We start from the raw sequence: 27,976 nt of genomic DNA, 5'->3' as shown, positions 1-27,976 counted from the left end.
CACAACTCAGAAATAATTGGGACAGGTCAAATACCTGCTATTTACCCAGAACAAGCTTTCATATTTTGTACGTGCATGTGTGCCTGTATGTGAGAGTATTAGGAGTAAATTGTGTTTCATTGATGCAAATGTACATTGTACATATATACAAAACAACCCATCAGATGATTCCCTGGCTCAATATGATGCTGTAATGGAAAATTTGAAAGGCATTTTTGATTCAAATGTATTTCCTGAAAGAGCTGAATCTTATTTCATCAGTGCAGGTGTGTGCATAAAAACACTTATCTTCCTTAGTAATCAGGAGAATAAATGGAGGCAAAGACACACTAGCAGATCAGAGGCCACTTCAAACAAGGTTCTTGAATTTAGATGAGCTTGCCAGTGAAAAGAAACACACACACACACACACACACACACACACACACACACACATTTGCAATTTAAAATTATGCTCTTTTTCGTGTTACGTGATTATCGGTTACATTTGTTCGCTGCATCCATCCACCTCGTCATATCGTCTGACATTTGTGATTAATGGCTTGAGAATTTAGAGAAATACATTAAAAAAAATGTTTTTTTTTTTAAATAGATGGGATGCAATGAACTGAACTGATTGACCAGCTGAACACATCAGGAAATTTATCAGGTTTGTTGGCTTGAACACCTATTTTTCCCTCTCCATTTTATGATTTGTTGTCATAACCATTATATGGTTTGTTGCTATGCCATCTGGTTTCTGTGGTGATGCAGGATGACCTTGTACTGGATAACCTTCCTTTTCTGACTGTGGGTCTTTGTGTATGTGCTGGTTAGTGAGATTAGTGTTTTTAGTTTTTTTTTTTCAGTCTATGTAAATACCTGTATGTGCCTGTCTCTTTACTCGAACAGTATGTGGTAGTGCGTACTTTATATTTACCCAATGTGTAAATATAGTGTGATATCTGTAGTTTGGTATGTTGTTATGCATCTGTCTATTTGACTGTGTGTGTGGTATTTAGTTATTTCTGTAATAGACAAAATGAATTGAATCTGAAGTTGGTGTGTGTATAGTATGACAGGTCCAGCGCAGGATTCCCACAGGCTGTCCGTGAAAACATGGACAGAGGAGGAGAGTGACCGAGCTGACAGCATCCTTAGCAGGTACACACACAGACACACACGTATGTGGAGTGTTGATGTCTCTCAAGTGTATCTTGAACTATGAATACTGGCAGTTTCAGAATACTAATCTATTGTTTGCAATAGTATAAGAGAATACATACAAATAGCCAAACACTGTTAAGGAAAGACAGAGCTTAAGTGATTACAGTCAGAGCCTGCCATTAAGGCTTTGCTTAACTTAGAATGATATTACACAATGGTAAAAGTCTTTTTAATTGTGCATTATTAATTTAATTTAATATGTTACAATCGTGTCTAAATAAAAGACACATATTTGCTATTGGATTTAAAATATTTACACATTGTTTTTAAGGCTGCACCAATTGAGATTTTGATATTCAAATTACAATCTCAAAGACCTATGGTGATAAGCAGTAATTACAGATGTGTTTTTCAAATTGTCAAAGACTGAGACCATGTAGCAACTCCTGTTGCATTAGCGCCACCTAACCTCTCTGGTGGAACAACAACTGTGAAAACAAGTCTCCATCTGGGCTACACTAGTGAGCGTTGTCAAGAACAACTACTTTGTTTAATTTATAATACTGCAAATGCAAGGGCTTTTATCAGTGGACCACAGACTTAATCACCATTGTGTTACTTAATTCAGCAATAGATAGTGACTTCACAGGCATTTTGTAATTTAAAATTCATGCATTTATAGGCCACCACTGCATCTCACTAACTTTATACCCTCTATCCCATAGTTTTGTTTATTTTATTAGTTGCCTCTGCAATTCTCCTTGCTTGCATAGTTGTTGTTTTTTGTTGTTTTTTACATATCTGGCCCTGGAGCTGCATGTTTCTGGTCTGCAGTTCCTGGCCCCACCATCATTTATTGTAACTTTTATCTCCATACTGTTCTTTTTCTTCTCCCACTCCTCTCAACCCAACCGGTTGAGGCATATGTCCTGGTTCTGTTGAAGGTTCCTTCCTTTCAGCTATCAGAAGCTTTCCTTCTGTTAAAAAAAAAAAAAAAGTTTTTCCTTCCTAATGTGAAATTATTTCTTCCAGTTTAAGGGGAGCTTTTTTATTCCAGCTATTGCTTGTCAGAATTCTTGAATTGTTGGGTTTCTCACTATAATGTTCTAAGGTTCTCTTGTAATGACTATTATTTTAAACACCTTGAGATAGCTTGTGTTGGGATTTGGTACTATATAAATTAACTAATTTGACAAATTTAAAATGAGATTGTTACTTTAACCATGGAAAAATGACTATGTATAGATATAGGTGTTTGTACTAACAAACCTATAAATAAAATCACAACTCAAGATATTTGCTCATCACTCCCCAAACTTCTGTGTAATCCCATCTACGGGGAGTGATGATTCAGAGCCTTGACAGCAAACTCGAACTATATTCTGCCGTTGAAATAAACATTTCAAATGTGGTGTCAGACTGAAATCTGTTCAAAAGTTTCACCCATTATCTCCAAATGAAGACATTGCAGTCTTCCGTAAATGTGTTTTGTAGGTGTTGTAGATATGATTTGCTTAATTATTCTTTTTATGTATGTTTTTGTGTGTGAATGTGTAGAGGACAGTCAATGTGTGATGACACTTCTTCAGAACTACAGAGAATGGCAGCCATTGACAGAAAAGATATTCATTCCCAGAACTCCTTTCGTGGGCGAGGTGCTTTGTCCAGGTATGACATTAGCCAGACATTCAGAAGCATTTAAGGAGATTTATTTAGTTCTTGAAAGGGATTATGTCAATTGTAGGGGTCCTACTGATGTTTTTCACGTTGTCTTAGATTCCGAATGTGACCACCGGTACCGCAGGGTGGGTTAATTCCACTTAGAATTTGGATAGAACAACCACGGCTCCACAAGTGACAGAAAGCAAATGGGCCGAGGCAAAGGATTCCCCCAAGATTACAAAGTTTATTTAAACAACTTTTAGAATATAACTGAAAAATAAAAAGCAATTTATTAAATCAACTACAATTATAAAAATACTATCCAATGTGCTTTAAAACATAAGCGGAGTACTACTGGTGACTAGGCCGCAGCTGTAGGCAGTAAAAGGGGGGAAGGGTGGAAACGGACTCTGGGACAGGGCCCTCACCAGCTCCTGTGCGCTACACACTCACGTCAAACAATACAAAATGATAACCAAAAACATGCAAATACTGAAAGGATGTGTAAAATAAAAAGAGAAAATACCATCAACCACATAACTGAGAATGTGAGGAGCAGGTGAGAGACCCAGTCACCAGACCCACCACCATCTGGGCGGCCACGCCACTGCCAGCCCCAAGCACTCCTAAAAGGAAACAAGAGAATCAAACTTAACGCAAATACAATTTTATGGAAAGTAATATTTTTGGGGAAAATACCAAAAACTGTTTAGTTAAAAGACAGGAAACTAACACCAACAATGGTCATCTAACTAAACAACACCACAGAAATAAAGAAACACAAAACAGGATCAAAACAGTAACAAAACAAAACAGCAGTGGCTTTCAGTTCTCGCCTGAATATTGTGGCTCCTCCATCTGGGCAGGCTCACACCTGAATTGGACCTCCCTGAGGAGCTGGATCTGGGGTACAAACAAACAAGCAATTACCAATAGCAGCATAACTTTACTTACAAACTGAACCTAAAAACACCTACCAGATCACTGTGGATCCTCAATGCAGCACTGACACCAAAAGGGACATTTTGTCATTCTATGCAGTTTTTATACTCTGCCTAATGGGTGAACCAGGAAGTAGGAGGTGCCAAGGCCTGCCTGAACCTACAGTAGCTCAGGAGGGACATTTCCTGACTGGCTACACATATAATGGTCAGACAACAACACAAGACGACTGATGTTACACTGTACCAATTTCAGGTGTAATCATGCTTTTTGTCTTTTTATCTTCAGAATAGTTAGTATGGTAATGACTTTGAGAGAATGGGCTCAGAAGAGTTTGGCTGAGGAGACGGAACGACCAGATTCCTTTTTGGAGCGTTTCAGAGGCCCTGCTAATATGGATATACAGGCTCCACCCAGCAGGTTCGGCCACAGTCACACAGTTTCTGATACAGAGAATGAAATCAGATGCTCCAGACGCACGTAAGGAAAAAATATAAACGCCCTAAATGCACAAGCATTGAAACATCAACTTATACTCACATGTAAATCTCTGTCTTCTTTTCCCTCTGTCAGGAGGAAGAAGTGTAACGTTGCGGTGTTATCCCCAACTGATGATGCGTACTACTACTGGCTGATGGTGATTGGTACTGCAGTCTTTTATAACTGGACCCTACTCGTTGTCAGGTTGGGAACTATTATTGTAACAATGCCAGTAACCATTGGTGTAGTACAAAATCCTGTGCACTGTACACTACCAGTCTCTTTGGGTCCCTTTTCTCTTTTGATCCCTTTCTTTCCAAAATCTTTTGAAAACTTTTAACATATAATTGGGCCAACAACTGTTCGCATGAATCTATAGTAGTTATCAGGATAATCACTATGAGGAACTCTTCATACCACATTTAAACTATTCATGTTTTAAATGTCACCATATTTCAACCCTCCTTTCGCAACAAACTAGCCTACTTTACTATGGTAAAATGACGTTGGCTTGGAGTTTCAAACTTAAGAAAAAACTATTGTCTTCCTATTCATTTATTCACCATTTCAAAGGTATAAAAGATTTTACTAAAGCTGTTTTACAAGGAAAAATGAAAAGACAAAATGAATCAGCTTTCCAATACACATTACATTGAACTACTTGTATGTTCAATTTGAGTAAATATATCTGTAGTAGTATCCAAGCCCACAGTTTAGTCATTCAAATGTACATAGGCCTAAAAGCAAAATAATTACAACTTTATACAAGCTGAAAAACAACTTTTTTTACTAGCTCGCTAAGCTTAGGCTAATATGATCGGTTTTGTGAAGTAAGTCTCACTTCAAACTTTGATCTGTATTTGAGTCTGACACATGATGTTGATGTTGCAGTTCATTCCCTAGTAAATGGTCACTCACAGGTCTTCTTGTTAGCAAAATCATTGATAACATCTTAAAAATCCTCTTTTCTTGGCTTTCATTGGAGAGAAGTGCAACGATTTTCAGTCTATCCTGGGACATTGTTGATCTCAGGTAGTTTTTCACCAGCTTCAACTTACTGAAAAACCGTTCACCCGCAGCAACACTCACAAGCAGTGTACAGAAAATCTTCAATGCAATACAAACTTCTCCAAAAATGCTCTGTAGCTGCATAGATGGCATTAAGGGGCTCAAGAAGGGAAAGAGTGTAGAAATGTGTCACCATATATTGTGCTCTGGTGCAGCATTTCATTTTCAAATTCAAATGAGATCCTTGTAAGATGGCGCCGCGCTAGCGGCAGCCTGTTGCGGCAGCTCCCCTCCCCTTGTTATTAGTATTATTAGTATTTTTTAAGCCTTTCTCCTCTCTTCGGATTTGTCTTTTGTTTTTTTCTTTCTCTCGTGTTAAGTTAACGGTCCGTAATGGACTGTAATTTTTCCACGTTTCTGGCTGGGGGCTCTGTTATTGTTTACTCTCGTGATCAGCTGGTCGCGCTGAGTAGACCTCTACTGCTGCTGCCCGGAGCGAGGCCTGAGATCCCCGTTGAACTTCGGAGAAGACGGCGGGGTTGCAGAGCCGGAGCTAAGCTAAAGGCGGAAAGGAGGAAATATAAACCAGCGGTACCGGCGATCTTAATGGGGAACGTGAGGTCGTTGGCCAACAAGACGGACGAGCTCGGCGCGCTGGTAAAGACCCAGAGAGAGTACCGGGAGTGCAGCATCATGTGTTTCACCGAGACATGGCTGCACTCACATTTCCCGGACCACAGCGCAGCCGTACCCGACTTCAGGACTGTTCGGGCGGACAGAGACGTTGTGCAGAGCGGCAAGAAGAAAGGTGGAGGGATTGCAGTCTATGTGAACGAGAGGTGGTGCAATCCCGACCACGTGTGTGTGAAGGAACGTTTTTGTAGCCCGGACATTGAACTGCTAGCCGTGGGGATGCGCCCTTACTATTTGCCGAGGGAGTTCACGTCCGCCATTGTTATCGCTGTGTACGTTCCTCCATCAGCTGACGCAGAGGCAGCAGTGGACACCATCTACTCCACTGTGGCTAAACTACAGACTAAGCATCCCGGTGCATTTTTGGCAGTTACTGGAGACTTTAACCACACCAGTCTGGATAAAGTACTGCCAACTTTGCACCAGTTTGTTAACTGCCCCACAAGGAACAATAAAACTCTGGACTTACTGTATGCTAATGCCATGGATGCATACAGTACTACTGCCCTTCCCCCCCTTGGTAGATCAGACCACAACCTGGTCCTGCTGACTCCCAGGTATGTCCCCCTGGTGCAGAGGCAGCCTGTGACCACCAGGACTGTGAGGAGGTGGACACAGGAGGCTAAAGATGCCCTGCAGGACTGCTTTGGGTCCACGGACTGGAATGTGCTGTTTGGACCACATGGGGAGGACATCAACAGCATGACGGACTGTATCACAGAATACATCAAATTCTGTGAACACACCACCGTACCATCCCGGACTGTAAAATGCTTCCCCAACAATAAACCGTGGATCACCAGTGACCTGAAAGTTCTTCTTAATAAGAAGAAAGCAGCCTTCAGGTCTGGGGACAGGGAGGAGCTCAGGAGAGTGCAGCGCCACCTGAAGGAGAAGATGAGGGAGTGCAAGGACTCCTGCAGGAGGAAGCTGGAGGCCAAACTCCAGCAGAACAACATGAGGGAGGTGTGGACCGGTATGAAGGAGATTACTGGGTTCAAGGGGCGAGAGAGACAACCAGGGGGCTCCCTGGAGAGGTCAAATGAACTAAACTGTTTCTTCAACAGGTTTAGTTCCCCACCCTCATCTGTCTCCTCCACACCTCACACCTCCAAAACACCTCTGCTGCCTCCCCCCCTCCCCCCTCTGCGCCCCCTGGTGAACTGCATAGAGCCCTCAATCACAAAGGGCTCTTCCTCCATCGACACCTCGACCCCCCCCCCCCCACCCCCCTCACCCCCCTCTCTGTGACGACTGGCCAGGTTAGGAGACAGCTGGAGAGAATCCACCAGCGCAAGGCTGCAGGACCTGACGGCATCAGCCCCGTGGTCCTGAAGACCTGCGCCGTCCAGCTGGCTGAGGTCCTACAACACCTCTTCAACCTGAGCCTGAAACAGGAGGAGGTCCCGGTGCTGTGGAAGACGTCCTGTCTGGTTCCTGTCCCCAAGAAGACGACTCCATCTGGCCTCAACGACTACCGACCGGTTGCCCTCACATCTCATGTGATGAAGGTGCTGGAGAGGCTGGTCTTGGCCCACCTCAGGCCGCTGGTGAAATCTTCTCTGGACCCTCTGCAATTTGTGTACCAGCCTCGTGTGGGAGTGGACGACGCCATCATCTACCTGCTGCAACGAGCTCAGTCTCACCTGGATGGAACCGGTGAATCTGTGAGAATCACCTTCTTTGATTTCTCCAGTGCATTCAACACCATCCAACCACTGCTACTGAGTGAGAAGCTGCGGGTGGTGGGGGTGGACGCGCCCACCGTCTCCTGGATCAATGACTACCTGACAGGCAGACCACAGTTTGTCCGTCTGGGCAGTGTGCTGTCTGATACGGTGGTCAGTGGTACTGGAGCTCCACAGGGGACTGTTCTGTCCCCCTTTCTGTTCACCTTGTACACAACTGACTTCCAGTACAACTCAGAGTCCTGCCATCTGCAGAAGTTCTCTGATGACTCTGCAGTGGTAGGATGTATAAGGGATGGACGGGAGGATGAGTACACGGCAGTAGTGGAGGACTTTGTGAAGTGGGAGGGAAGAAATCACCTGCTCCTGAACGTGGCCAAGACCAGAGAGATGGTGGTCGACTTCAGGAGGAAGACGACGGCTCCACAACCGCTGAGAGTTCTGGGAGAGGAGGTGGACATGGTTGAGGAGTACAAGTACCTGGGTGTGTCCATCGACAACAGACTGAAATGGAAGACCAACATCAATGCTGTCTACAAGAAGGTGATGAGTCGACTCTTTTTCTTGAGGAAACTTCGATCCTTCAATGTGTGCAGCGTGATGTTGGAGATGTTTTACCAGTCTGTTGTGGCCAGTGCTTTGTACTTCGCTGGGGTCTGCTGGGGGAGCAGCATTGGAGCCGGTGACACCAACAGACTTAACAAGCTGGTTAAGAAGGCTGGCTCCATCATTGGCTACAAACTAGATAGTCTGGAAAAGGTGGTGGAGAGGAGGACGCTGAACAAACTATTATCCATCTTGGATAATCCTGTCCACCCTCTCAACCACCTGCTGCAGGGACAGCGGAGCACTTTCTCTAAAAGGTTCCTCCAGCTCCGCTGTCACAAGGACAGATACAGGAGATCATTCCTGCCCACTGCCATAAGACTTTACAATAACTCACCTCTGGCAAAATCCGTCACAGTACAATAACACTGTTGACTGTGTTTTCTGGTTGCTTGTATATTATATATATAGATATATACTGTACTGTATGTGTATATATATATGTTGACTGTGTTTATTGGTTTGTTGTATATAATATATATAGATATATAATGTACTGTATATACTGTGCATTTTATATTTTATATTTATATTTTTTACTGCTATTTACTGCTATTTTATTTTATTGCTTTTCTATTATATTATTCTATTCTATTACTTTATTCTATTGTTTCTATTATTGCTTCTGTATGTATGCTGCTGTGGCGAAAAAATTTCCCCTCGGGGATTAATAAAGTATATACCTACCTACCTACCTACCTTGTAGTATCTTGACATATCTGGCATGTTGAATATATTTGATCTTTAGTCATATCTGTCAGCTTGAGAATGGGTGGAAATGTTTTGCATATGGCTTCTGTGGTCTGGAACCTTGCACTCAAGTCACTAATAATATAATTGTGACAAGCATCTTTGCCTTCACTGCGGATTCCCTCAGCACGAACGACAACACTTTCAGGCACAGTTCACAAAGGTGTTTATTTCCCCACCACCCCTATCTCACAGGTCAGTGTGCTATCCTGTCAAGTCTATGCGCACACGTCATACGTCTCAGGTCTCAGGTCTGCAGCCAGCCTGCTGCTCAGTCTCTCCAGGAGTGCGGACCCGTCTGGTGTCCTGCTACTTGGTTTTAAGGAGGAAGAGAGGGACAATCAGGGATTCGATTCAGCTGGGCTAATTAAGCCTCTTCCAGGCACCGTTCCCTGAATCACTCCCCCAATCAGTCCCTCCTGCAGCTGAGCCAAACCACGCCCCATCACCACAATAATTCATTGCAACAAAAAATGTGTTGTTTCTGAATATATTTTCTGTGCTCTCCTCAGTTGCATCGTCTCGTGTCATCTCATCTGGCATGCATTTCCTTCTCCACTCTCATCTCTCCTCCTTTTGAAATTGAGCAGGGATTTCCATTGCTTGTGCCACGACGGAGGCTTCAGCAAGCAGGGAGACCCATTCTTTACCAATAGCCTGCATTTGTTCTTGAAGTAACGTGATATCTGCAGCCTCAATGTTAAGAGAAATATCTCCAGCCCGAAGAATCAGGTTTCAATTCTCAATGCTCTGTTGGACCTTTACCCACACCGTGAGAAGGACAACTGCATCAAAGGCCTTGAAATAATTCTTCAGACAATTTGCCTCAGACTTTGCTTCACTTGTAAGATTGTATGTGGTTAACATGCATTCTACTGCATCAATGATCAAGGTGAGTCGCCACAACTCATACAGCAGCAATGCGGGCACCCCATCGAGTGTCAGAGAACAATGAAGAAAGCATCCTATCACTCTGGACAAGCACTGAAGAGACTGACAAGACAATTAACGGAGCCAAAAAACTCTGCTGCATGCAGAGTACATAGTACAGAGTACATAGCAATTGGATTGGCTTTTAAAATCTGAACTCTTTCAGGGTGGACTAAACCATTGTATGCTGTTTGCAGGGGGGTGAGAGGAGGCTGAGGGATTGTCCACTTTTGGTCCACTAATTTCTTCAAAAAATGTACTAAAAAGGTAGTCAGTCCCAACCAGCAGGTGTCACTCCTCATATTGTTGCTGCCTTAGACTGGAGTTGATTGTTGGGCACATGGTGCATTTGCTTGGCAGCACCGATGGAGACACACTTCTTCTTTGTAACAAGCCGGGTTAGCACAGGTTACTTCATGTACTGGCTCTTCGGCTAACCCAGCTCCCCGTTACCAATTGGCACCAGAACATCTCTTCTGTGGACCTTTGTTCAGCAAGCTAAACTGTAGGAAGACTTAATAGAGTCTTTCTGCATTCTCCCACCATGAAAGTCATAGTAAGTGGATATACTGCAGTTTTTCGGCGGAACTGTGCCGTGTTTCTGGCTAATGCTCGTTGAAGCTAACTGACTGTGCTTTGAAGTACTGGAGCACATGTGCCACGTTTCGCCGATGTTGGATTTATGTGCTATACATCATGGGATTCTTCATACAACATGAAAGATTAAAGTCAGCATTAAAAATCCAAAAAAACATGCACCTCAGGTCAGGTTACCTGGCGCCGCGCTAGTGGCAGCCTGCTGCAGCAGCTCCCCCCTGAGAGCCCCCCTGCTGTAGTGAAGAAATTTCCCCTCGGGGATTAATAAAGTGTATAAAATAAAAAAAAAAATTAAAAAAAGACACTCATAGATGCCATTTGCATTCACTTTGGATTAAAGGACAATTGAAAACTTTTTCTCCATGTCACAAAATGGCATCCCATCCTGACGTACAGGCAGCCAACTCTGATTCTGATATGGACATTGTATTGCTCACAATTCGCTCTATTCCTCAACGTGTTACTTCTGACCTTGAACTGCAGGTGCAGTACCTACAAGCAGAGATTGACTTGCGTGAATGTCTACATGACTCTCTGAACCTACAGCGCAACAATACTTAAGCACTTGGATGAGAAAAATAAAAGTGAAACTAATACCCCAGCAGCCCAACCATCACCTCAAACCCCCATCGCCACATCAACCCCACCTAATGTGATTAAAGTGCAACTTCCATCTCCAGAATCAAAATCGTACTCTGGAGCTCCGGATGAACACCCTGGCACTTTTCTGCACCATCACTGACTCGAACAAAGCAACACAACAAGAGTGCTAAAGTGGAGCCCACTGTGTTTGCTGGTGATGGTAAAGTTCACCCCTGTCACTAATTACAGATCCTAACTGAACCTGACAGATGTTCAGATATTGACTGAACTACCACATTTCCTTGCTAAGGAGCCCAGCAAATGGTTTAAAGCACAGTTCACATTTTCATTCACAATTCTGCCAGCTTTTCAACCAAGAGTTCAACCAAAAACGAGTCCCGAGAGCCATTCTTGACCATGCACAAGCACCGGATGAACCCTTCCCAACATCTGTGGCCCACATGCTGAGTGAATTTAATAAGTTAAAGAGCCTCCCACCAGAGCAACAACAAATTGAGTTGAAATGTAAGCATTAGCTGGAAAAATACAGAGTTGCCCTTTATGGTACACTTATCTTGCTGCTACGGGCTCACGAGCGACATGCACTCCTGGGACCTGACAGTCGCAAGAAATCCCCCACCTTGGACATACTACTGTGGCTGAACACAATTGACACAGGAGATGCAAAGCCCATCAATCTTGCCCTGTACTGTACATCTCCAGCAAAAAAACATTTCATTGAGGAGCAGGTAAAACAAATGTTGCAAGACGGCATCATTGAGTCATCCACTAGTCCATGGGCTGCCCCACTTGTGATTGTTAACAGGCCCGGTGTTGATCCAAGATTCTGTGTGGACTTTAGAGGTTTGAATCAGGTCACACTAAAACACTCATACCCCCTACCTTGTTGATGGGAAAAAAAGGATTTGTCTCTTCCTCTTGTTTGCATTGTGGCTCCGGAAAGTCTCTTTGTCAAGCAGGCTCCGAAAAGTTTCCTTTGTTTTCTGTCTTATTTGCAAGTGATTCACTTGACTTTCTGGTGAGAGGCCAGTTCATCACTACATTGGACTTAGGCAGGTGTTATTGGCAGGTGGCTGTTGCAGAGGAGTTCATACCAAAAACACCTTTTGTATCACATTGTGGACTTTTTCAGTTCCGTGTTCTCCCCTTTGGCCTCTGCAATGCACTAGCTACATTTCAGAAACTCATGAACTGAGTCCTTGTGGGCCTGGTCTTCAAAATATGCACTGTGTATCTGGATGACATTGTTGTTGCCTCCCCCACCTTTGAGTAACCTTTGGCTGATCTGGAGGAAGTACTCAAGAGACTGAGAGCTGCAGGTCTGTCTCGGACACTTAAGAAATGTCAGTTCTGCCTGAGTGAGCTCACTTTTCTCTGCTACTGTGTCATACCCACAGGCATAAAACCGGATTCAGACAAAATAAAACTGTAATTAATTCAAAACTCTATCCACTGTGAAACAAGTCAGACAAGTTCCTCGGTCTGACTGGCTATTATCAATACTTTGTCCAGCATTATGCACGTCATGCTGAACCCCTCCATATGCTCAGCAGGAAAGACACTCCTTTCCAATGGGATGACAAATGTCAGGAAGCCATGGATGTTTTGAAAATACACATCACATCAGTACCTATTTTGGGGTTCACTGATTTTTCATGCCCATTTTTCATTCATGCTGATGGTTGTGACCTCGGCCTAGGAGCCGCTTTAATGCAGAAAGATGAGCGAGGTTGAGAGGTTGTTGTTACATATGCAATTTGCTCCTTGTACAAAGCTGAAAGGTTATATTCGACCCCTGAGAAAGAGTGTTTGGGAGTCATTTTGGATCTTGAAGCCTTTAGACCTTATGTTGAAGGCCTCCACGTGAGTATCTTCACAGACCACAGCAGTCTAAGTGGGTTAATGTCCCGCCCTACCCCTTGTGGCAGGCTGGCCCGATGGTCACTGACTTTAAGATTTTGACGTTGACATTGTACACAAGCCTGGCACGCTGAGACTCAGGTTTTTCTGGCCCAACATTGCAGCCAATGTTAAGCTGTATGGCACTTGTTTTTTCTGCCAACTCACCAAACCAAGCAACAGAAAGCCAGCTGGTCTCATGGTTCCTATCTCACCTCAGACGCCGTGGGAATACACAGGTGTGGATTTTATCGGTCCTCTACCCCGCACTTCATCTGGAACTGCTTACTTGCTGGTCTTTGTCGACTACTTCTCCAAGTGGATGGAAGTAGGTGCAGTGAGAGAAGCACTGGCTCGGGTTGCTGCTAACATGTCTGTCAGCGAGATATTTGCTAGACATGGGACACCTACTTACCTCATCTCAGACAGGGGTTCACCTTCTAACCTCGAGAAGATGGCGCCGTGCTATTGGCAGCCTGTTGTAGCAGCTCCTGTGTGCGTTTTAGTTAGTTTTAAGACTTTTCCACTTTGTCTCTCTTCTGAGTTGTTTTGTTTTCTTTAACATTTTGTTAAGCGACGGTCAGGCAATGGATCGTAACTTTTTTTTCCTCTTTTTTGTTAGATTTTCTGTTACTTTTTTCCCTGCTTGTAACAGAGAGCCATGCACAGTGGACTGGTGCCTTTGTTTACTCGTGCGACCAACTGATCGCGCTGAGTAAAACTCTGCTGTCCTATTATGTACCAATAAAGCCGAACAGTGGAGAACCTTCTAATTCTTGCTTGTGTCGACTGCCGACCAGCTACTCCGGAGCCTGAACAACGTAGCTTGCGAGCTCTCCGGTTAACTCAGCCCCCAGTTACAACATGTCACCAAAACATACATACATTTGATAATACAAAATTTTATATTGTCATGTGTGAAATGCGAACATTGTTTCTCATAGTCACAAACACACCCAGAGTTATTAGGTGTGTGGCTCAGATGTTAGAGCACATTGCTCACTAATCAGAGGGTAGGTGGTTCAATCCCCAGCTCCTCCTTTCCACATGCCTAAGTGTCCTTTGGCTAGACACTGAACCCCAAGTTGCTCCCAATGGTGTATGTGAATGTATTCCTAATGGCGAGCACCTTGTACAGTGGCTCATATTAATTGGTGAATGGGAAACAGTGTAAAACTGCTTTGAGACCGCTATGGTGATAAAGCACTATACAAGTGCAGACCATTTATCAACTCTGCAGTTTCCCTGGCCATTATTTAGCTGTTTTGGTGCCTTTTAGCTTATCGTTTTGTTTATACGGCTCATAATGTTATTGTTTTGGAAAAATATAAAAAGTTTTTATAAATCTTGTTAATAATAGCAGCTGTTTTTAGAAAGCATGCCCTTATAAGCCCACTGTCTGCCACCTGCCTGGTATGAAATAGCAGACAGACCAAGTTACTGGCTTGTGAACATTATGCAGCATTATCACCTAAAAAGTCTTGTATTTGACTTGTAAATTGGTAAATCCCCAAAAATGAGCTAAATGGAAAGTGAATATTGAATTTACATTCATTATCAATTAATCAATGTGAAGGTTGCTACTTGTCTGCTGGATGTGTGAATAGGCAGCTGTTTACTAACAAGTGGAATATCTTCAATAAAACAGACACTTGCCCCAAAAGTGGTGTGTGTGTCCGTTTCCTTTATGATAGCACCAAGCCCCCTTTTTCATTGATTCTTGTGGAAAAAATATTATGACTTTTTATGATTTTTGAGAGAAAGCCTCAACATTCAGCAATAATTGTGGACTCCGTTATAATATACTAATATCCCCTCTGAAACCACTGTTATGGCAACAACCATGCTCAAAAAAGGATGTTGCTGTGATTTGCTTCGCTCAGCGCATGTCTTTCTGTAGGGCCTGTTTTGACGAGCTCCAGATGAGGAATGTGCTGGTGTGGCTTGTGCTGGACTATGTCTGTGATGGAGTATATATCCTGGATATTGCTGTTCGCCTCCACACAGGTGATCACAAAATTTTCCATTCTCGCATTGACAATTTTTTTTTAACATCAATATATTCTGATTGTCACAATTCATGTATATGTGATTATGTTTCAATGCATATTGTGAAAATGTCTAGAATTAGGGCATTGTATTTATATTTATTATGTATGTGAAGGTTTCTTGGATCAAGGCTTGATGGTGAGAGATGTGCGCCGTCTAAGAGAAGCCTACATTCAAATGTTACAGTGTAAACTTGACATCTCCTCTATCCTTCCAACTGACCTCCTGTACCTTCGCGTTGGGATCAGCTACACTCCTCTCCTCCGATTCAACCGGCTGCTGCGCTTGCCACGTCTGTTTGAGTTTTTTGAACGTACAGAAACACGAACAGGCTACCCAAACGCTTTCCGCATCTGTAAGCTGGTTCTGTACATCCTCGTCATCATCCATTGGAATGCCTGTGGATACTACAGCTTCTCCAAAGTCCTGGGTCTGGGCTCTGACTCTTGGGTTTATCCTAATGCATCTGACCCTGAGTTTGGCTCCCTGACCAGAAGTTACATATACTGTCTTTACTGGTCTACCCTGACACTGACCACCATTGGAGAGACACCACCCCCTGTTAGAGATGAGGAATATCTGTTCTTGATTTTTGACTTTCTGGTAAGTTCATAGCAACATAGCTGATGTTATCTCACTTGGGTGACAGATCAAAGTCTTGCACCATGTGGATCCCACTTGTTCCAGTCTATTAAAATTACTACTTGTATATCTCTCCCAGGTTGGGGTTCTGATTTTTGCCTCCATTGTGGGTAATGTTGGATCCATGATCTCCAATATGAATGCAACAAGAGCAACCTTTCAAACCCGTGTAGATGCACTCAAACACTACATGCACTTCAGACATGTCAGCAAGGTGCTGGAGCAGCGCGTCATTCGCTGGTTTGACTACCTCTGGACTAATCAGAAGACAGTAGATGAACAGGAAGTGCTGAGGAACCTGCCTAATAAACTGAGAGCAGAGATTGCTATTAATGTTCACCTGGACACACTGAAGAAGGTAAAGGCGCTTAAATCCATTGACATCTGTTTTCCCTTTAACTATGAAAAAGCTGTGTATTTGTAAGGTGACTATTATCAAAAGATCCACATCTTTTACAAACCCATTTCCAAGAAAGTTGGGACACTCTGTAAATAAAAACAGAATATGATGATTTGCAAATCACATAAACCGATATTTAATTGATAACAGACCAAAGACAACATAGCAAATGTTTAAACTGAGAGATGTTATTGTTTTATGAATAATATGTGCTCATTTTGAATTTGTCAACAAAAGACTGGACAACTTGTGTATAGCTAAAAAACAGCAACTGGTGGAACATCTCAAAAACTAATTAGGTAAATTGGCAAGAGATCAGTAACATGATTGGGTATAAAACGAGCATCCAGAGGCAGAGGTTTACCCATGCCTCTCTGTGTGGGAAAATATTGCAACAATTTAAGAATAATGTTCCTCAACGTAAAATTGCAAAGAATTTGGGGATTTCATCATCTACGGTATATGATATCATTAAAGGATTCAGAGAATCCAGAGAAATCAAGGGACAAAGCTAGGAATCAATATTGGATGACCATGATCTTCGGGCCCTTAGGCAGCACTGCATTGAAAACAAACACAATTCTGCAAAAACTTCTGATAACCACTGTCTATGAACACAGTTCATCGCTGCATTCACAAATACAGGTTAAAACTCCATAATGCAAAGAAAAAAACATATATAAACATGATCCAGAAACACCGCCGCCTTCTCTGGGCCCAAGCTCATTTAAGATAGACTGAGGTGAAGTGGAAAACTGTCCTGTGGTCTGACATAAAAATTCAAGCTTTTTTGGGGAAATCATGGATGCTGCATCCTCCGGACTAAAGAAGAGATACACCATCCAGCTTTTACTCAGCGTTCATTTAAAAAGCCAGCAACTGGTACATGGCATGGGTAGCTTGCACATTTGGCACGGGGCCATGAATGCTGAACAAAATATACAGGTTTTGGAGCAGCATATGCTGCCATCCAGTCTTTTTTAGGGAAGGCCTTTCTTATTTTAGCAAAACAATGCCAAACACATTCTGTAAATATTTTAACTGCATGGCTCTCTAGTAGAAGAGTCCAGGTGCGAACTGGCCTGCCTGCAGTCCAGACCTGTCTCCCATTTAAAAAAATTGGCACATCATGAAATGAAAAATACGACAAAGGAGACCTGACCTGTTGAGCAGCTGAAATACTATATCAAGCCAGAATTGGCCAATATTTAATTTTCAAAACTCCAGAAACTGATCTCCTCAGTTCCCAAATGTATACAGAGTGTTATGAAAAGAAGTGATGCAAAACATTGGTGAACATGCCCCTGCCCTAACTTTTCTGAGATGTGTTGCTGGCATCAAATTCAAAATAAGCATATACTGTATTTTTCATGAAACAGCATAATTTCTCAGTTTGATATGTTGTCTTTGTTCTATCTGCAATCAAAAAAGGGTTCATGTGATTTGCAAATCCTCGCATTCTGTTTTCATTTACATTTTAAACAGCATCCCAACTTTTTGGGTAACGGGGTTGTAAATCATATTGTTCTAGTGTGCCAGGAGTTTGAATATGTTTTGAGGTTTTTTACTGCAAAATTCAGTTTTCCCTTTTTACATTACATGCAAGCTCCTCAAGAGTTATGTTTGTGTCTGTAAATCTGGGTGTGGACATAGGTACGTATTTTCCAGGACTGTGAGGCAGGCCTCCTTGTGGAATTGGTGCTAAAACTTCGACCACAGGTTTTCAGTCCTGGAGACTACATTTGTAGAAAGGTTTGTATAACTTTTTCTGGTGCTTTTGAAATAATATATCATTAGATGCTACCGCTCTTGCACTGTCATGGATGTATGGGTTGTTATAACATAGCTGTCTATTTATTCTAATTAAAAGCTAATCACCCAACACATACAACAACATTGCATCTGCTTTCAGTTGAAAGCAGATGCAATTTTGTTGTTGTATGTGTTGGTGATTATTACATAACTATGTTGCCCATAATATGTTAAGGAAGGAAATATTATGAAACTATTTACTGTATCATGTGATATGTGTCCCTCTGCACAAGGACGATGCAAACAAAACTTGGACCCAGTCATAAAGAAATTGCTCCAAAATCCTACTACTGATTGCAAACTTACTTTATTACTTTATACTTTATTTAATCAAGACATTTCTTGTTTTTCTTAGGCCTAATACTACAAGTGCTATATTGTACCTGGACCGACCTAGTTTTCAGTTTTAATTTTATTGTTAAAAGGATAATATTGTTGTTAAAAGTACTGATATATATTTTGTCTTTTCTTTCAAGGGAGATGTGGGTAAGGAGATGTATATAATTAAAGATGGCCATCTGGCGGTGGTGGGAGAGGATGGAGTTACCCAGTTTGCAGTTCTGACTGCAGGAAGCTGCTTCGGAGAAATCAGCATCCTGAACATCAGCGGCAGCAAGATGGGAAACAGACGTACGGCTAATATTCGGAGTCTGGGATACTCTGACCTGTTCTGTCTTTCTAAACATGACCTGATGGAGGCACTTCAGGAGTTTCCCCATGCCAGGGCCCAGCTGGAGCATAGGGGCCGGGATATCCTACAGAAGGAGGGGCTTCTGGAAGAAATGAATTTGTCTGCAGGGGAGGAGTTGGACGAGAAGGTGGAGAGGTTGGAAACCAGTCTGGATCGACTGCAGGTCAATACTTTCCATTATTGCAGCTGCTGGTTCTGCTACTATGTCAACGATCAAATTTTTTGCATCTTTTGTTTTTAGTTGTGAAAAATGTTAATTATTTGCAGAACTAAAATTATGACTGATGACAGTAATATTACTTTCAGACATGTTTGGCCCGACTGCAAAGCGAGTTCAACTCTTCCCAGCTTCGACTGAAGCAGCGAATCACGGCCCTTGAACAAAACATGAACACAGTAGCCTCCGGCAGTGGCTTCCTGTCTGACGCTGATGGCAATGAGAGCATTTCTGGAGGTGATGGTGTGCGAAGTGAAATTAACATTCGGCTCTGATGAACATTATCATTTTATTTTTGTTGCTTTCATTAGTCATTTGACTACTATGTACAGACAAATTCTTCTAACATGTAGTTGTATTTGATTTTGAAGCTTTTGTAATGTCTTTTTTTCCGTACACGGCAAGGGCACTATTTTTGGACTTAGTGCAGTGCAGATACAAGCACATTGGCATTTTGGTGCAGCGCAAGTTTTTTTTTTTCTGTGCTAGCACTGATTTGCAATTTTCTGTGAAGATAAAGGTAAAGATGTGCCTGTGCAGTGTAATTTTGGTGTCAACTTTTAGGTGAAGTTGCACTTGTGCCTGCACCACCTCAAACTAGGTCTAAGTGCAGTGCAGCCGGTGGATTACTTTTTTTGTGGCTTTAGTGGGCAACAATGCACATAAACAGACCTATCCAAAATTCCATAGGCAGGTTTGGTGGTTGTTCTAAATATTAATCCCACCAACATATATAATTAAAACAAGACTTTTGAATTCAACCTTCCAATTTGGTTATTCATTAAAAAAAAAAAAAAGCTGACTCTTATGTCAGTGTCATTAAAAATTCCATTTATCATAATATTTATTATTATTGAAATCTTAAAACTATAATCTAACCATAACATGAATTATTTACTAAGAATATGAAGAACGATAAAAGTTGAATGCAACTGGCTCGCTAACTGTGAAAGGCGTATGAGAGTGTGTGTATGTGCATGCTGCCCTTATAATGTGGTAACTGTATAACTGCAGTCATGTCAGCAAGTGACTTAAGACCAAAGTCCAACATCACATGACTGAAGATTTCAGGAAGTGGCTTTTAAGGAACTCCAGAAAACTGACAACAATCCTTGTGTTAAAAAGGTAAAAACATCTGCTTTGGTCTCTTCTTTCTTTTAGTCTAATGTATTTTTATCTTCTCTTGTGTCTGACTCTGCTTCCCTTAATACACACTTCTTCATTCTTTTCCTGCTTCTAATTTAATTTTCTTTTTTAGAAAACTGCCTCTTCTCCTCTTTGACTCTCTCCTTTTGTCTTTAATGTTTCTGTCCCTGTCTGATCATTGCAGTCATACAATTTATATATATATATATATATATATATATATATATATATATATATATATATATATATATATATATGTATAATAGAAGGAGTGGTTGCAATAGAAATGTGTTTACCTCATTCAGGATCTTTGAATATGTTCTTACCTGATTATGTTTGGTGCGTGCATGTGGACAGGTGGAGGACACTCATTGTTACAATGTGAATGTTGACATTTTGCATATGGTTGTTTAAACTGATATTAAATTCATGTATGTACATACAATCATGTGTTTCATAGATGGAGAACAGCTTTGTGTTTCTGTGCATGATGCTTGTAGCCAGTGTGACATTGGTGTCTGCTGAAGCACTGGTAAGAGTTTTATTGCAATTTATTAGCGACAACTATTATTATTAACTGCGAGGGAAAATATGTTTTCATTTTCAAAAACACTTTAATGATGTTAATACTGTTGACATTAACAGAGACATAACATCATGTAATATGTTGACCATTTACCTACTATTACTTTTCCACTACTGTTGCCTCACAAAACATGTTTATGTCCATAACTTAATAATTCAAATATCTAATAGGACAAATGTATGTAAACTACAACTTGAGAAATTAGCAGAGGCATACAACCTTTAGGTAGTAATTTTAGTTAAATTGGCACTGTAGTTTTGATCCTTAAGGTCCTGCCTCTTGTTTCTTGTTGACATAAATGTTTTCTTTATGTGCAGTAAGGTGGTTAAATGATCTAGACTGTATTATTATATAACAAATGACATAGAAAAGTATCTGTGTTTATACTCTAGCCAGGTATCATAGAGAGCCTCGTTCTGGCCACCTCCCAGAGACCCTGGCTCTTGAGTGTCTATGTTTTTACGATTGGACTTCCCATCATTCTCTTCATAAGCTTCATGTGGCCTGACAAGGTATATTACAATTGTTATGTGAGAGTATGGTTTGGTCCTCCAGACAAATAGGACAGCTTCAAAAAAATTTAATTATGTGGTATGTTTGCATACAGCGGTTTGGGCCCCCTGACCAACCATATTACTATAAGAAATCTGATGATGCTCAACCAGACAATCCTGAGTTCTCACAGCTGAAAGATTCAGTGGATATCAAAGGTAATGTGTTATTTTTAAATGATGATTTGTAGTAATTGTGGAGATAAAACAATACTAGTTGTCCTACTCTTGCAAATGGCACAGATAAGCATTAGTTCATTTTTGATCATAGTACCTCACACAAGACTAAAGTGAACAGATTTTAAAAAGGCACCTAATTATATTTAAATAACCAAGGGCCACATTTTGGAAAATGTTTCAGACATACATTGTATTATCAAAAAAAAAAGTGCACAGCTCTAACTGTGAAATATCTAATAAAGAGGTTACACATCATGCAAAATATTGTACTATTAATCAACATCAAGCTATGTTTGGGCTAGTTTCAGGTTTGGTTTGGAATTTTTTGCTACAATGTCATGCAATACAAATTATTCAGAAACCTTTAAATTTCTACATATTACTTTGATGAATAAAACATTTTCTGGTCTATATCTATGATTACCTGTGAGCAGGTCATTGAAACTGTGTCTGACAAAACTTGACTGTGAGTTCTTGTGTGTGTTTAGGATTGCTGATCACTGAAACTACCTCAGGAAAGGAAGCCATACCAAGTCACAAGAGGATGCTAAACAAACACTTGAAATACAAGAAAATCTAAGAAATTAGATGTTCATCAAAGTATATGATATTGCCTCTTTAATTTTAAATACTTGTAATAAATGACTGAAATCTAACTACATCTGTGCAGTCAGGCTTTAGTAATTTACAAAAGCTAAAACATTTTTGATGTACCCATTAGGTATTTTAATACATAGAAACATAATCATAAACTGGGAAATGTATTGGCTGCTCACACCTTCTGACATTATTTTAGAAATGAGGATTTTAATCCTGCAGTTATTCTTGAGCAGCCCAGAATTACGTTAAAGTGTGTAGATTTGCCCATCCACTAGAGCAACATTTCATGTTGGGAGGCAAGTAAATCACTGGACTTTCAACAAAATACCCATGTAGGAGACCAGTGTGTAATTAAGCAACATCAATTTGTTTAAATAAATATTTTTTTTAACCCTAACAAAGTTGCTTTGGTGCCGAAGTTGTTTTTGTGGCTAACCCTAACCACATGGTTTTGTTTCTCTTAATGTAACCATAGGCCCTGTTTTTGTATTGGCACAAAGCTGGTCTAAGCACAGATTCAGGCGCATTTACATTTTGGTACAGTGCAAGGGACTTTTTTGGATTGCTATTTCCATGGCAACATGAACCAGGCTGCACCAAGATGGATGGAATGGCACAACAAGGAGTGTGTTTTTAAAGATACGGTTGTGTAGTGCAATTTTATGTCAGTTTTGAGGTTAAATTGCTCCATATTAACGGATCAGAGCAGCCACATTGCCTGCTGAGATGTGCGTCTCACCTGTGTGTCACGCCTTGCGTGTGCGTTGCATCCTTATAAAATAGAACTGACTATTTTTCACGTGACCCGTGCACGGTTCCCAGCTTAAATATTCAGGGAAACGAGCTGTGATTACATTTGTACTGTATGATCATCGCAAAAACCTAGTGTATGCTCAAACTACATCATGTAGTCACTTTACCAGGTGCGAGGCGAGGGTTTCCTTGCTGTGCTCTCTCCCTCCCTCTCTGTATTGCTCCTCTTTCCTTTTGTGAGTGTGTCTTGCTCCGTACGAGGATAAACACAACGCTGTGCTTGCTTTTTGCTTACAACTCATCAGTTGTCAGACCTCAAAATTACTATACTGATGGCCATTATTTAGGAGAAACTCATTGATGGTAGGACCTGCAGCCGCAGCGCCGCAACTGACAGGCTGGTGACATGCTGCAGGTGTGGATACACACATGCAAGCAAGCAGCTGCTAAAACATGCGTCAGAGGTACACACATGCCAAGCAGGCAGTGTGTTCCAGGTCTGTGTTATATGATACATACCATTGTTTCATCATCTCACTTCACTTGGTCTTTTGTGTGAAATTGGTGCCACCAACTGTTGATGTAACTATTTGCATCAGTCATTCATAGCTAATAAAAATCTCAATTTGACGTAATATGTTGGTTTTTTTTTAAATTATTTTAAGATTTCACGGTAACCTCAACATAATGTATTCACCATATACTTTGCACTATTTAAGTAAAATTTGCTTGATTCCTGTTCTCATCAATTGTAATTGATTTGGATGATCCTAGCATAAAATAAACGACACATCTAGATTAACCATTAAAACTCAAATGACTTTTGATATTTTCTAAAGGAATACTTTTTTTTTTTTTTAGAAATACTCTTCTTTGGGTTCTTATTGAGAGTTAGATGAGAAGATTTATACCAATTTATTGTCTATATATCGAAGGTAGATACCCTATATACTGAATATGAACAGCCAACTACCAAACATAATACTGAAGCATCACTGTCTAAAACCATGTGATTGTGTAGGTAATAACAAGCCCATCTACTTTTCATTGGAAAGTTGTGGTGTCTCCTCTTCATTAAAGAATAATGTGAAATTGGCATCATCTAGTAAGATATCAGAATCTAATAATGTGGTAAATATAATGCATCTGTTTAAAGGAAAATGTTTAGAGTTTGAATTACCTTCTGTTAACATGAAAAAGTAAAACTTCTCATCTTAATTCAACTGTATTTTAAGATTAGAAAAGAAGATGTTTTCCTGAAAGTGTGGCTGGTTTTGACAAAGGTTCTGGTCACTCCCTGCATATTTTGTGTATTTTACGACTGTAGAGAATCAGGTATTTCATCAGATTCTCCTTCGTCTTGGCTGCAGCTTTGTTTTGTACCAGATGTGGGGGAGATGTACCAAGCTCGTGTGCAAAAATCAAACACATACAACCAAACTCTGAGGTAGAAGTTTCTTTCTCTCTTTACTTTTTTCCTTTTAGTGTTGTGATATTCAAACCAGAAGAGGAAGATGCTGTTGCTCGTAGGACTGATAGTCATCATAGCTTGCACAAAATCGCTTTGTGTAAGTACTTGGATTTGACTTTGGATCTACTTTGAAAAGACTAAGCCAGGCAGGCTGATGGTGTTACTGGTTTGAATTCTTTAACATATATCCTCTTCTTTGCTTCACGTTTTGCATGTGTATACCAGTACAAAGGTGTGTGTATTCTTTCAAATCCTGAATTGTGTTACTATGCTCTGCCCTTATGTCTAGCTGATTATATTGTCAATAAATTCAAATTTATTTATTTGATCTCATAAGGAGTGAATGAAGATTGGTGCAAATATAGCAATACAACTATGTGTGTGTAGGCGTCAGACAGTTGCCGCGAGGAAATGGCTCGTCTGTGGGAACAGGAGAAGCTTCTGAAGGGCCAACTTCAGAAACAAGAGCTCCTTCTACACAGACTGCTGCACCAACCTGGCAACAAGGACAAAGTCAGCATCAACCAGACCCAGGACACGCGACACACAGGTCAGGGCCATGGACTGGAAGACATTACTTTACAACTAAACTGTACTGATCTTGTTTCAGTTCTCACATTGCTGAAACAGGAACCAGATAATGTGCTAAATACAGAATGTGTATATACAGTTTATATCTGTATATATGTGTTTGCGTGCGCATTTGTGTGTGTGTTTGCTTGTGTATCAGACTGCTTCGACCTCTTCAGTTCTGGCTCCAAGTCCAGTGGTTTATACAAAATCAAACCCAACGGCAGCCCTTCTCCATGCAAAGTCTACTGTGATATGAGTGATGGAGGTGGTTGGACCATCGTACAAAGACGGATCAATGGAGCAGAGACATTTAATAGGTGTGTATGCAACCCCTGTAAACAATTGAGTAAACTTCATTTGAAATGCAATATATGTCTGTCTACCTCTCTGTCACTCTCTCTCTCTCTCTCTCTCTCTCTCTCTCTCTCTCTCTCTATCTATCTATCTATCTATCTATCTATCTATCTATCTATCTATCTATCTATCTATCTATCTATCTATCTATCTATCTATCTATCTATCTATCTATCTATCTATCAGGTCGTGGGCAGAGTATAAGGATGGTTTTGGAGATGCACATGCAGAATTTTGGCTTGGAAATGAAAACCTGCATTATATCACTGCACATGGTCAGTATTACCCCAAAAGCCATTTTAAACTTTAACTTGCACTATTTTAAAACTTCTTGCCAATGGATCATGCTATCTATATGCAATGTGAAAATTGCTGCTCAGTAGTTATTTTTCATTTCTCTGATAAACCAGCAGCAGAAAACAGTTGTTAGCAGCAAAACATATCAGAACCCCACTGTATGCTACCTGCTCCGCTCCAAATTGCAGACAAACATGCATAGCAAATAAATAGCTAGAACGTTTTTCCAGGTGATTGCGAAGACCAAAAAAGAAAGAAAGAAAAAAAAAAAGACAGAAATTGAGTAAATATTGGTATTGTAAGGTTGTCAGGTCCTTAGACACATTTGTGTGAAAAAACAACTATTGCAATGTTTACAGCTTGTCGCTGCTGCCACCAAGTGGCCCACCAAAACATGTATTATTGCTTTAAAGGAAACATGTCACATATCCCTCTTGTTATCTTAATGATTTTTTAGAGATTTTTTTTCTTCTGTCTATCTGTCCCCTTCTAGGGAATTATTCTCTGAGAATCAACTTGGAAGACTTTGATGGTAACCAGCGCTATGCTGAGTACAAGAACTTTAAAGTCGCCGATGAAAAGGTGTTGATACTGAGTGACCACTAAATGCACAACTGTAGAATTTTTTTTTTATATTATAGCCTTGATGTTTTTTTTGAGGGCTAAAGATATTTGATTTTTCTAAGGAAAGTAATCTTAAATTCCAGGCATACTTGGAATATCTATGTATTTATTCAAAGCATTTTCCCTACTTTCTCTCTTTATTCTTAGAGAAACAGTTTGATGCGTATTAGCTATTTTGCAGAGGCATAAATAAGAAAACAATGCCACATTAATGCTTGTATGGTAAATATGAAGCAACAGTCAGCAGCTCGTTAGCTTAACTTAGAAACAGGGAAACAACTAGTCGGTCTAAAGAAAATCTGCTTTAAAAAGTTTTTTTTTAATTTTTTAATTTTTTTAATGCAAGTGTAAAAACAACAACTTTTGATGTACCGGGAGTTACATGGTGAAAATATTTCAGGGCTGGACTTGTGGCTTCCTTGAGTTTAATACTGTATTTAGGGTTCATGCCTAAGTCTGTGCAATTGACTAGGTCTCATTGCATCTGTCTCTGCAGGATCACTACCAACTTACCTTTGGAGCCTATGCAGGTACAGCTGGAGATGCTTTGTCAGGAAGATATCAGGTTGGTGTGCCAGAGTGGGCCAGCCACCAGGGCATCAAATTCAGCACCTACGACCAGGACAACGACAACTACATCGGAAACTGTGCCCAAGAAGACAAAGGAGGCTGGTGGTTTAATAAGTACGGGTTTCATGATTAGAGAATCTGCCCGTCAATCACATGATACACACAGATGCATGCATATGCAGCAAAATGTGCAATAAAAAAACCAACTATTATTTTTAAGTAAATTAACTATTATTAATTATTCACCTTTCTTAGGTGTCACTCTGCCCATCTTAATGGCATGTACTACCCCAATGGGCACTACAGTGCTTCAACGGATAATGGTGTAGTTTGGTTCCCATGGAAAGGATGGTGGTATTCGCTGAAGACGAGCATCATGAAGCTGCGACCCACCAACTTCAAAACTGATCTTATTGATGACCACAATGTGGTTCATCTCAGTCCATCTCCCTAGATCAGGCATAAGGACATATCAAATCTTAGCTTTTGGACAGAAACTAGACAACAATGGTGTAAAATCATATTTTAAATTTTAAAAAGCACCCTACAGATATTTAATCTTATTATCCTTTAAAATTCCACAGGAACTCGTTGGCACACAACACTAATCAAATCCACTGACTGACTCCTGATAAGTTTTCTGTTATCAGAATGTATCTGGGTGGAGCAAAGTATCAGTAACTAAGCAGACTATATAAAGTCAAGATGAACCAAAGATTTAATCCACCAGATTTCTGAAGTGGTCATTAATAAAACTGTACACATTACCCATCTTATGAAAATGACATTAAATAAGACTTTGGAAGTAGCGACACACTAGTGTCATGTAGCATGAGAACTTATTGTTCATTTTAGAGAGAGGAATGTTGCAAGAGGAAGTAGCACACACATGCAGCTGTTTGTTTTGGTGGAGAAAACGGAAATCTGATGTCAGTGTGTGTGCACAAGCTGAAACATTGGACTGAAGTTGGTAAAAGGAGCCATTATCATGTACTTGAAAATGGGTGTAACAAGACTGTTCTAACAATAATGTGTACTAAAAGAATTGTGTCATGTTATTTTTAAAACCTGCATGGAATGAGCTGAGTTCAAGCAAGTGTTATATGGATTCACATTAATTGCCTTTGCATCTCATACAATTGAAATAAAAGATGTCCGTTACAGTTATTTAAACAAAGTCACACAAAATATAGCTGTTTCATAAGATGATACAAGTGGCTTAAGGTTTGAAAAACTAGTTATCAAAGCATCCTTTCAAGGCTTTAGCATATTCTGTTTCTGATTTACAGGGATGTGAACACGCATTTAACTTTGTATTGCTTTCATTCGCTTTATAACAATGATTCAAGAAATAAAACAAGGAAACCCTTCTTGTCCATTGAATTATTTCATAGCACCATATTAACTGTAACTTAATACATGTACTCATCTATCTATCTATCACTACTGTGATACC

At 40.6% G+C, this 27,976-nt stretch overlaps 2 protein-coding genes and 1 pseudogene across 3 annotated transcripts; all 3 read left to right on the top strand.

The window, feature by feature from the left end:
- The first annotated feature begins 576 nt into the window (after positions 1-576).
- LOC138211741 (cyclic nucleotide-gated cation channel-like) lies at positions 577-19,495 on the top strand (annotated as a pseudogene).
- Positions 19,496-19,905: 410 nt separating this feature from the next.
- On the top strand, positions 19,906-22,230 carry LOC138211774 (calnexin-like). Its single transcript, XM_069171898.1, has 5 exons — positions 19,906-19,940; positions 20,422-20,493; positions 20,940-21,059; positions 21,155-21,257; positions 21,767-22,230. Exons 2-5 carry the CDS (start codon positions 20,422-20,424, stop codon positions 21,856-21,858), a joined length of 387 nt encoding a protein of 128 aa, XP_069027999.1. The 5' UTR covers positions 19,906-19,940; the 3' UTR covers positions 21,859-22,230.
- A 1,885-nt stretch (positions 22,231-24,115) lies between these two features.
- fgl1 (fibrinogen-like 1) lies at positions 24,116-27,882 on the top strand. Of its 2 annotated transcripts, XM_069170929.1 has the most exons (7): positions 24,116-24,199; positions 24,490-24,652; positions 24,833-24,992; positions 25,216-25,304; positions 25,820-25,908; positions 26,447-26,634; positions 26,776-27,882. In XM_069170929.1, the coding sequence occupies exons 1-7, from the start codon at positions 24,146-24,148 to the stop codon at positions 26,972-26,974; spliced, it is 942 nt and encodes a 313-aa protein (XP_069027030.1). In that variant the 5' UTR covers positions 24,116-24,145; the 3' UTR covers positions 26,975-27,882. The 2 variants fall into 2 exon arrangements, with proteins under 2 accessions (XP_069027030.1, XP_069027029.1); XM_069170928.1 differs by having other exon boundaries at positions 24,490-24,992.
- The last annotated feature ends 94 nt before the right edge of the window (positions 27,883-27,976 follow it).

This window comes from Embiotoca jacksoni, unplaced genomic scaffold (assembly GCF_022577435.1).
Source record: "Embiotoca jacksoni isolate LCO1_2020_lvr unplaced genomic scaffold, fEmbJac1.0.p SCAF_5, whole genome shotgun sequence".
NCBI classification, from domain to species: domain Eukaryota; kingdom Metazoa; phylum Chordata; class Actinopteri; family Embiotocidae; genus Embiotoca; species Embiotoca jacksoni.
Note: the sequence above shows the minus strand (reverse complement) of the source record. Positions and strands in the feature narration are given on the sequence as shown.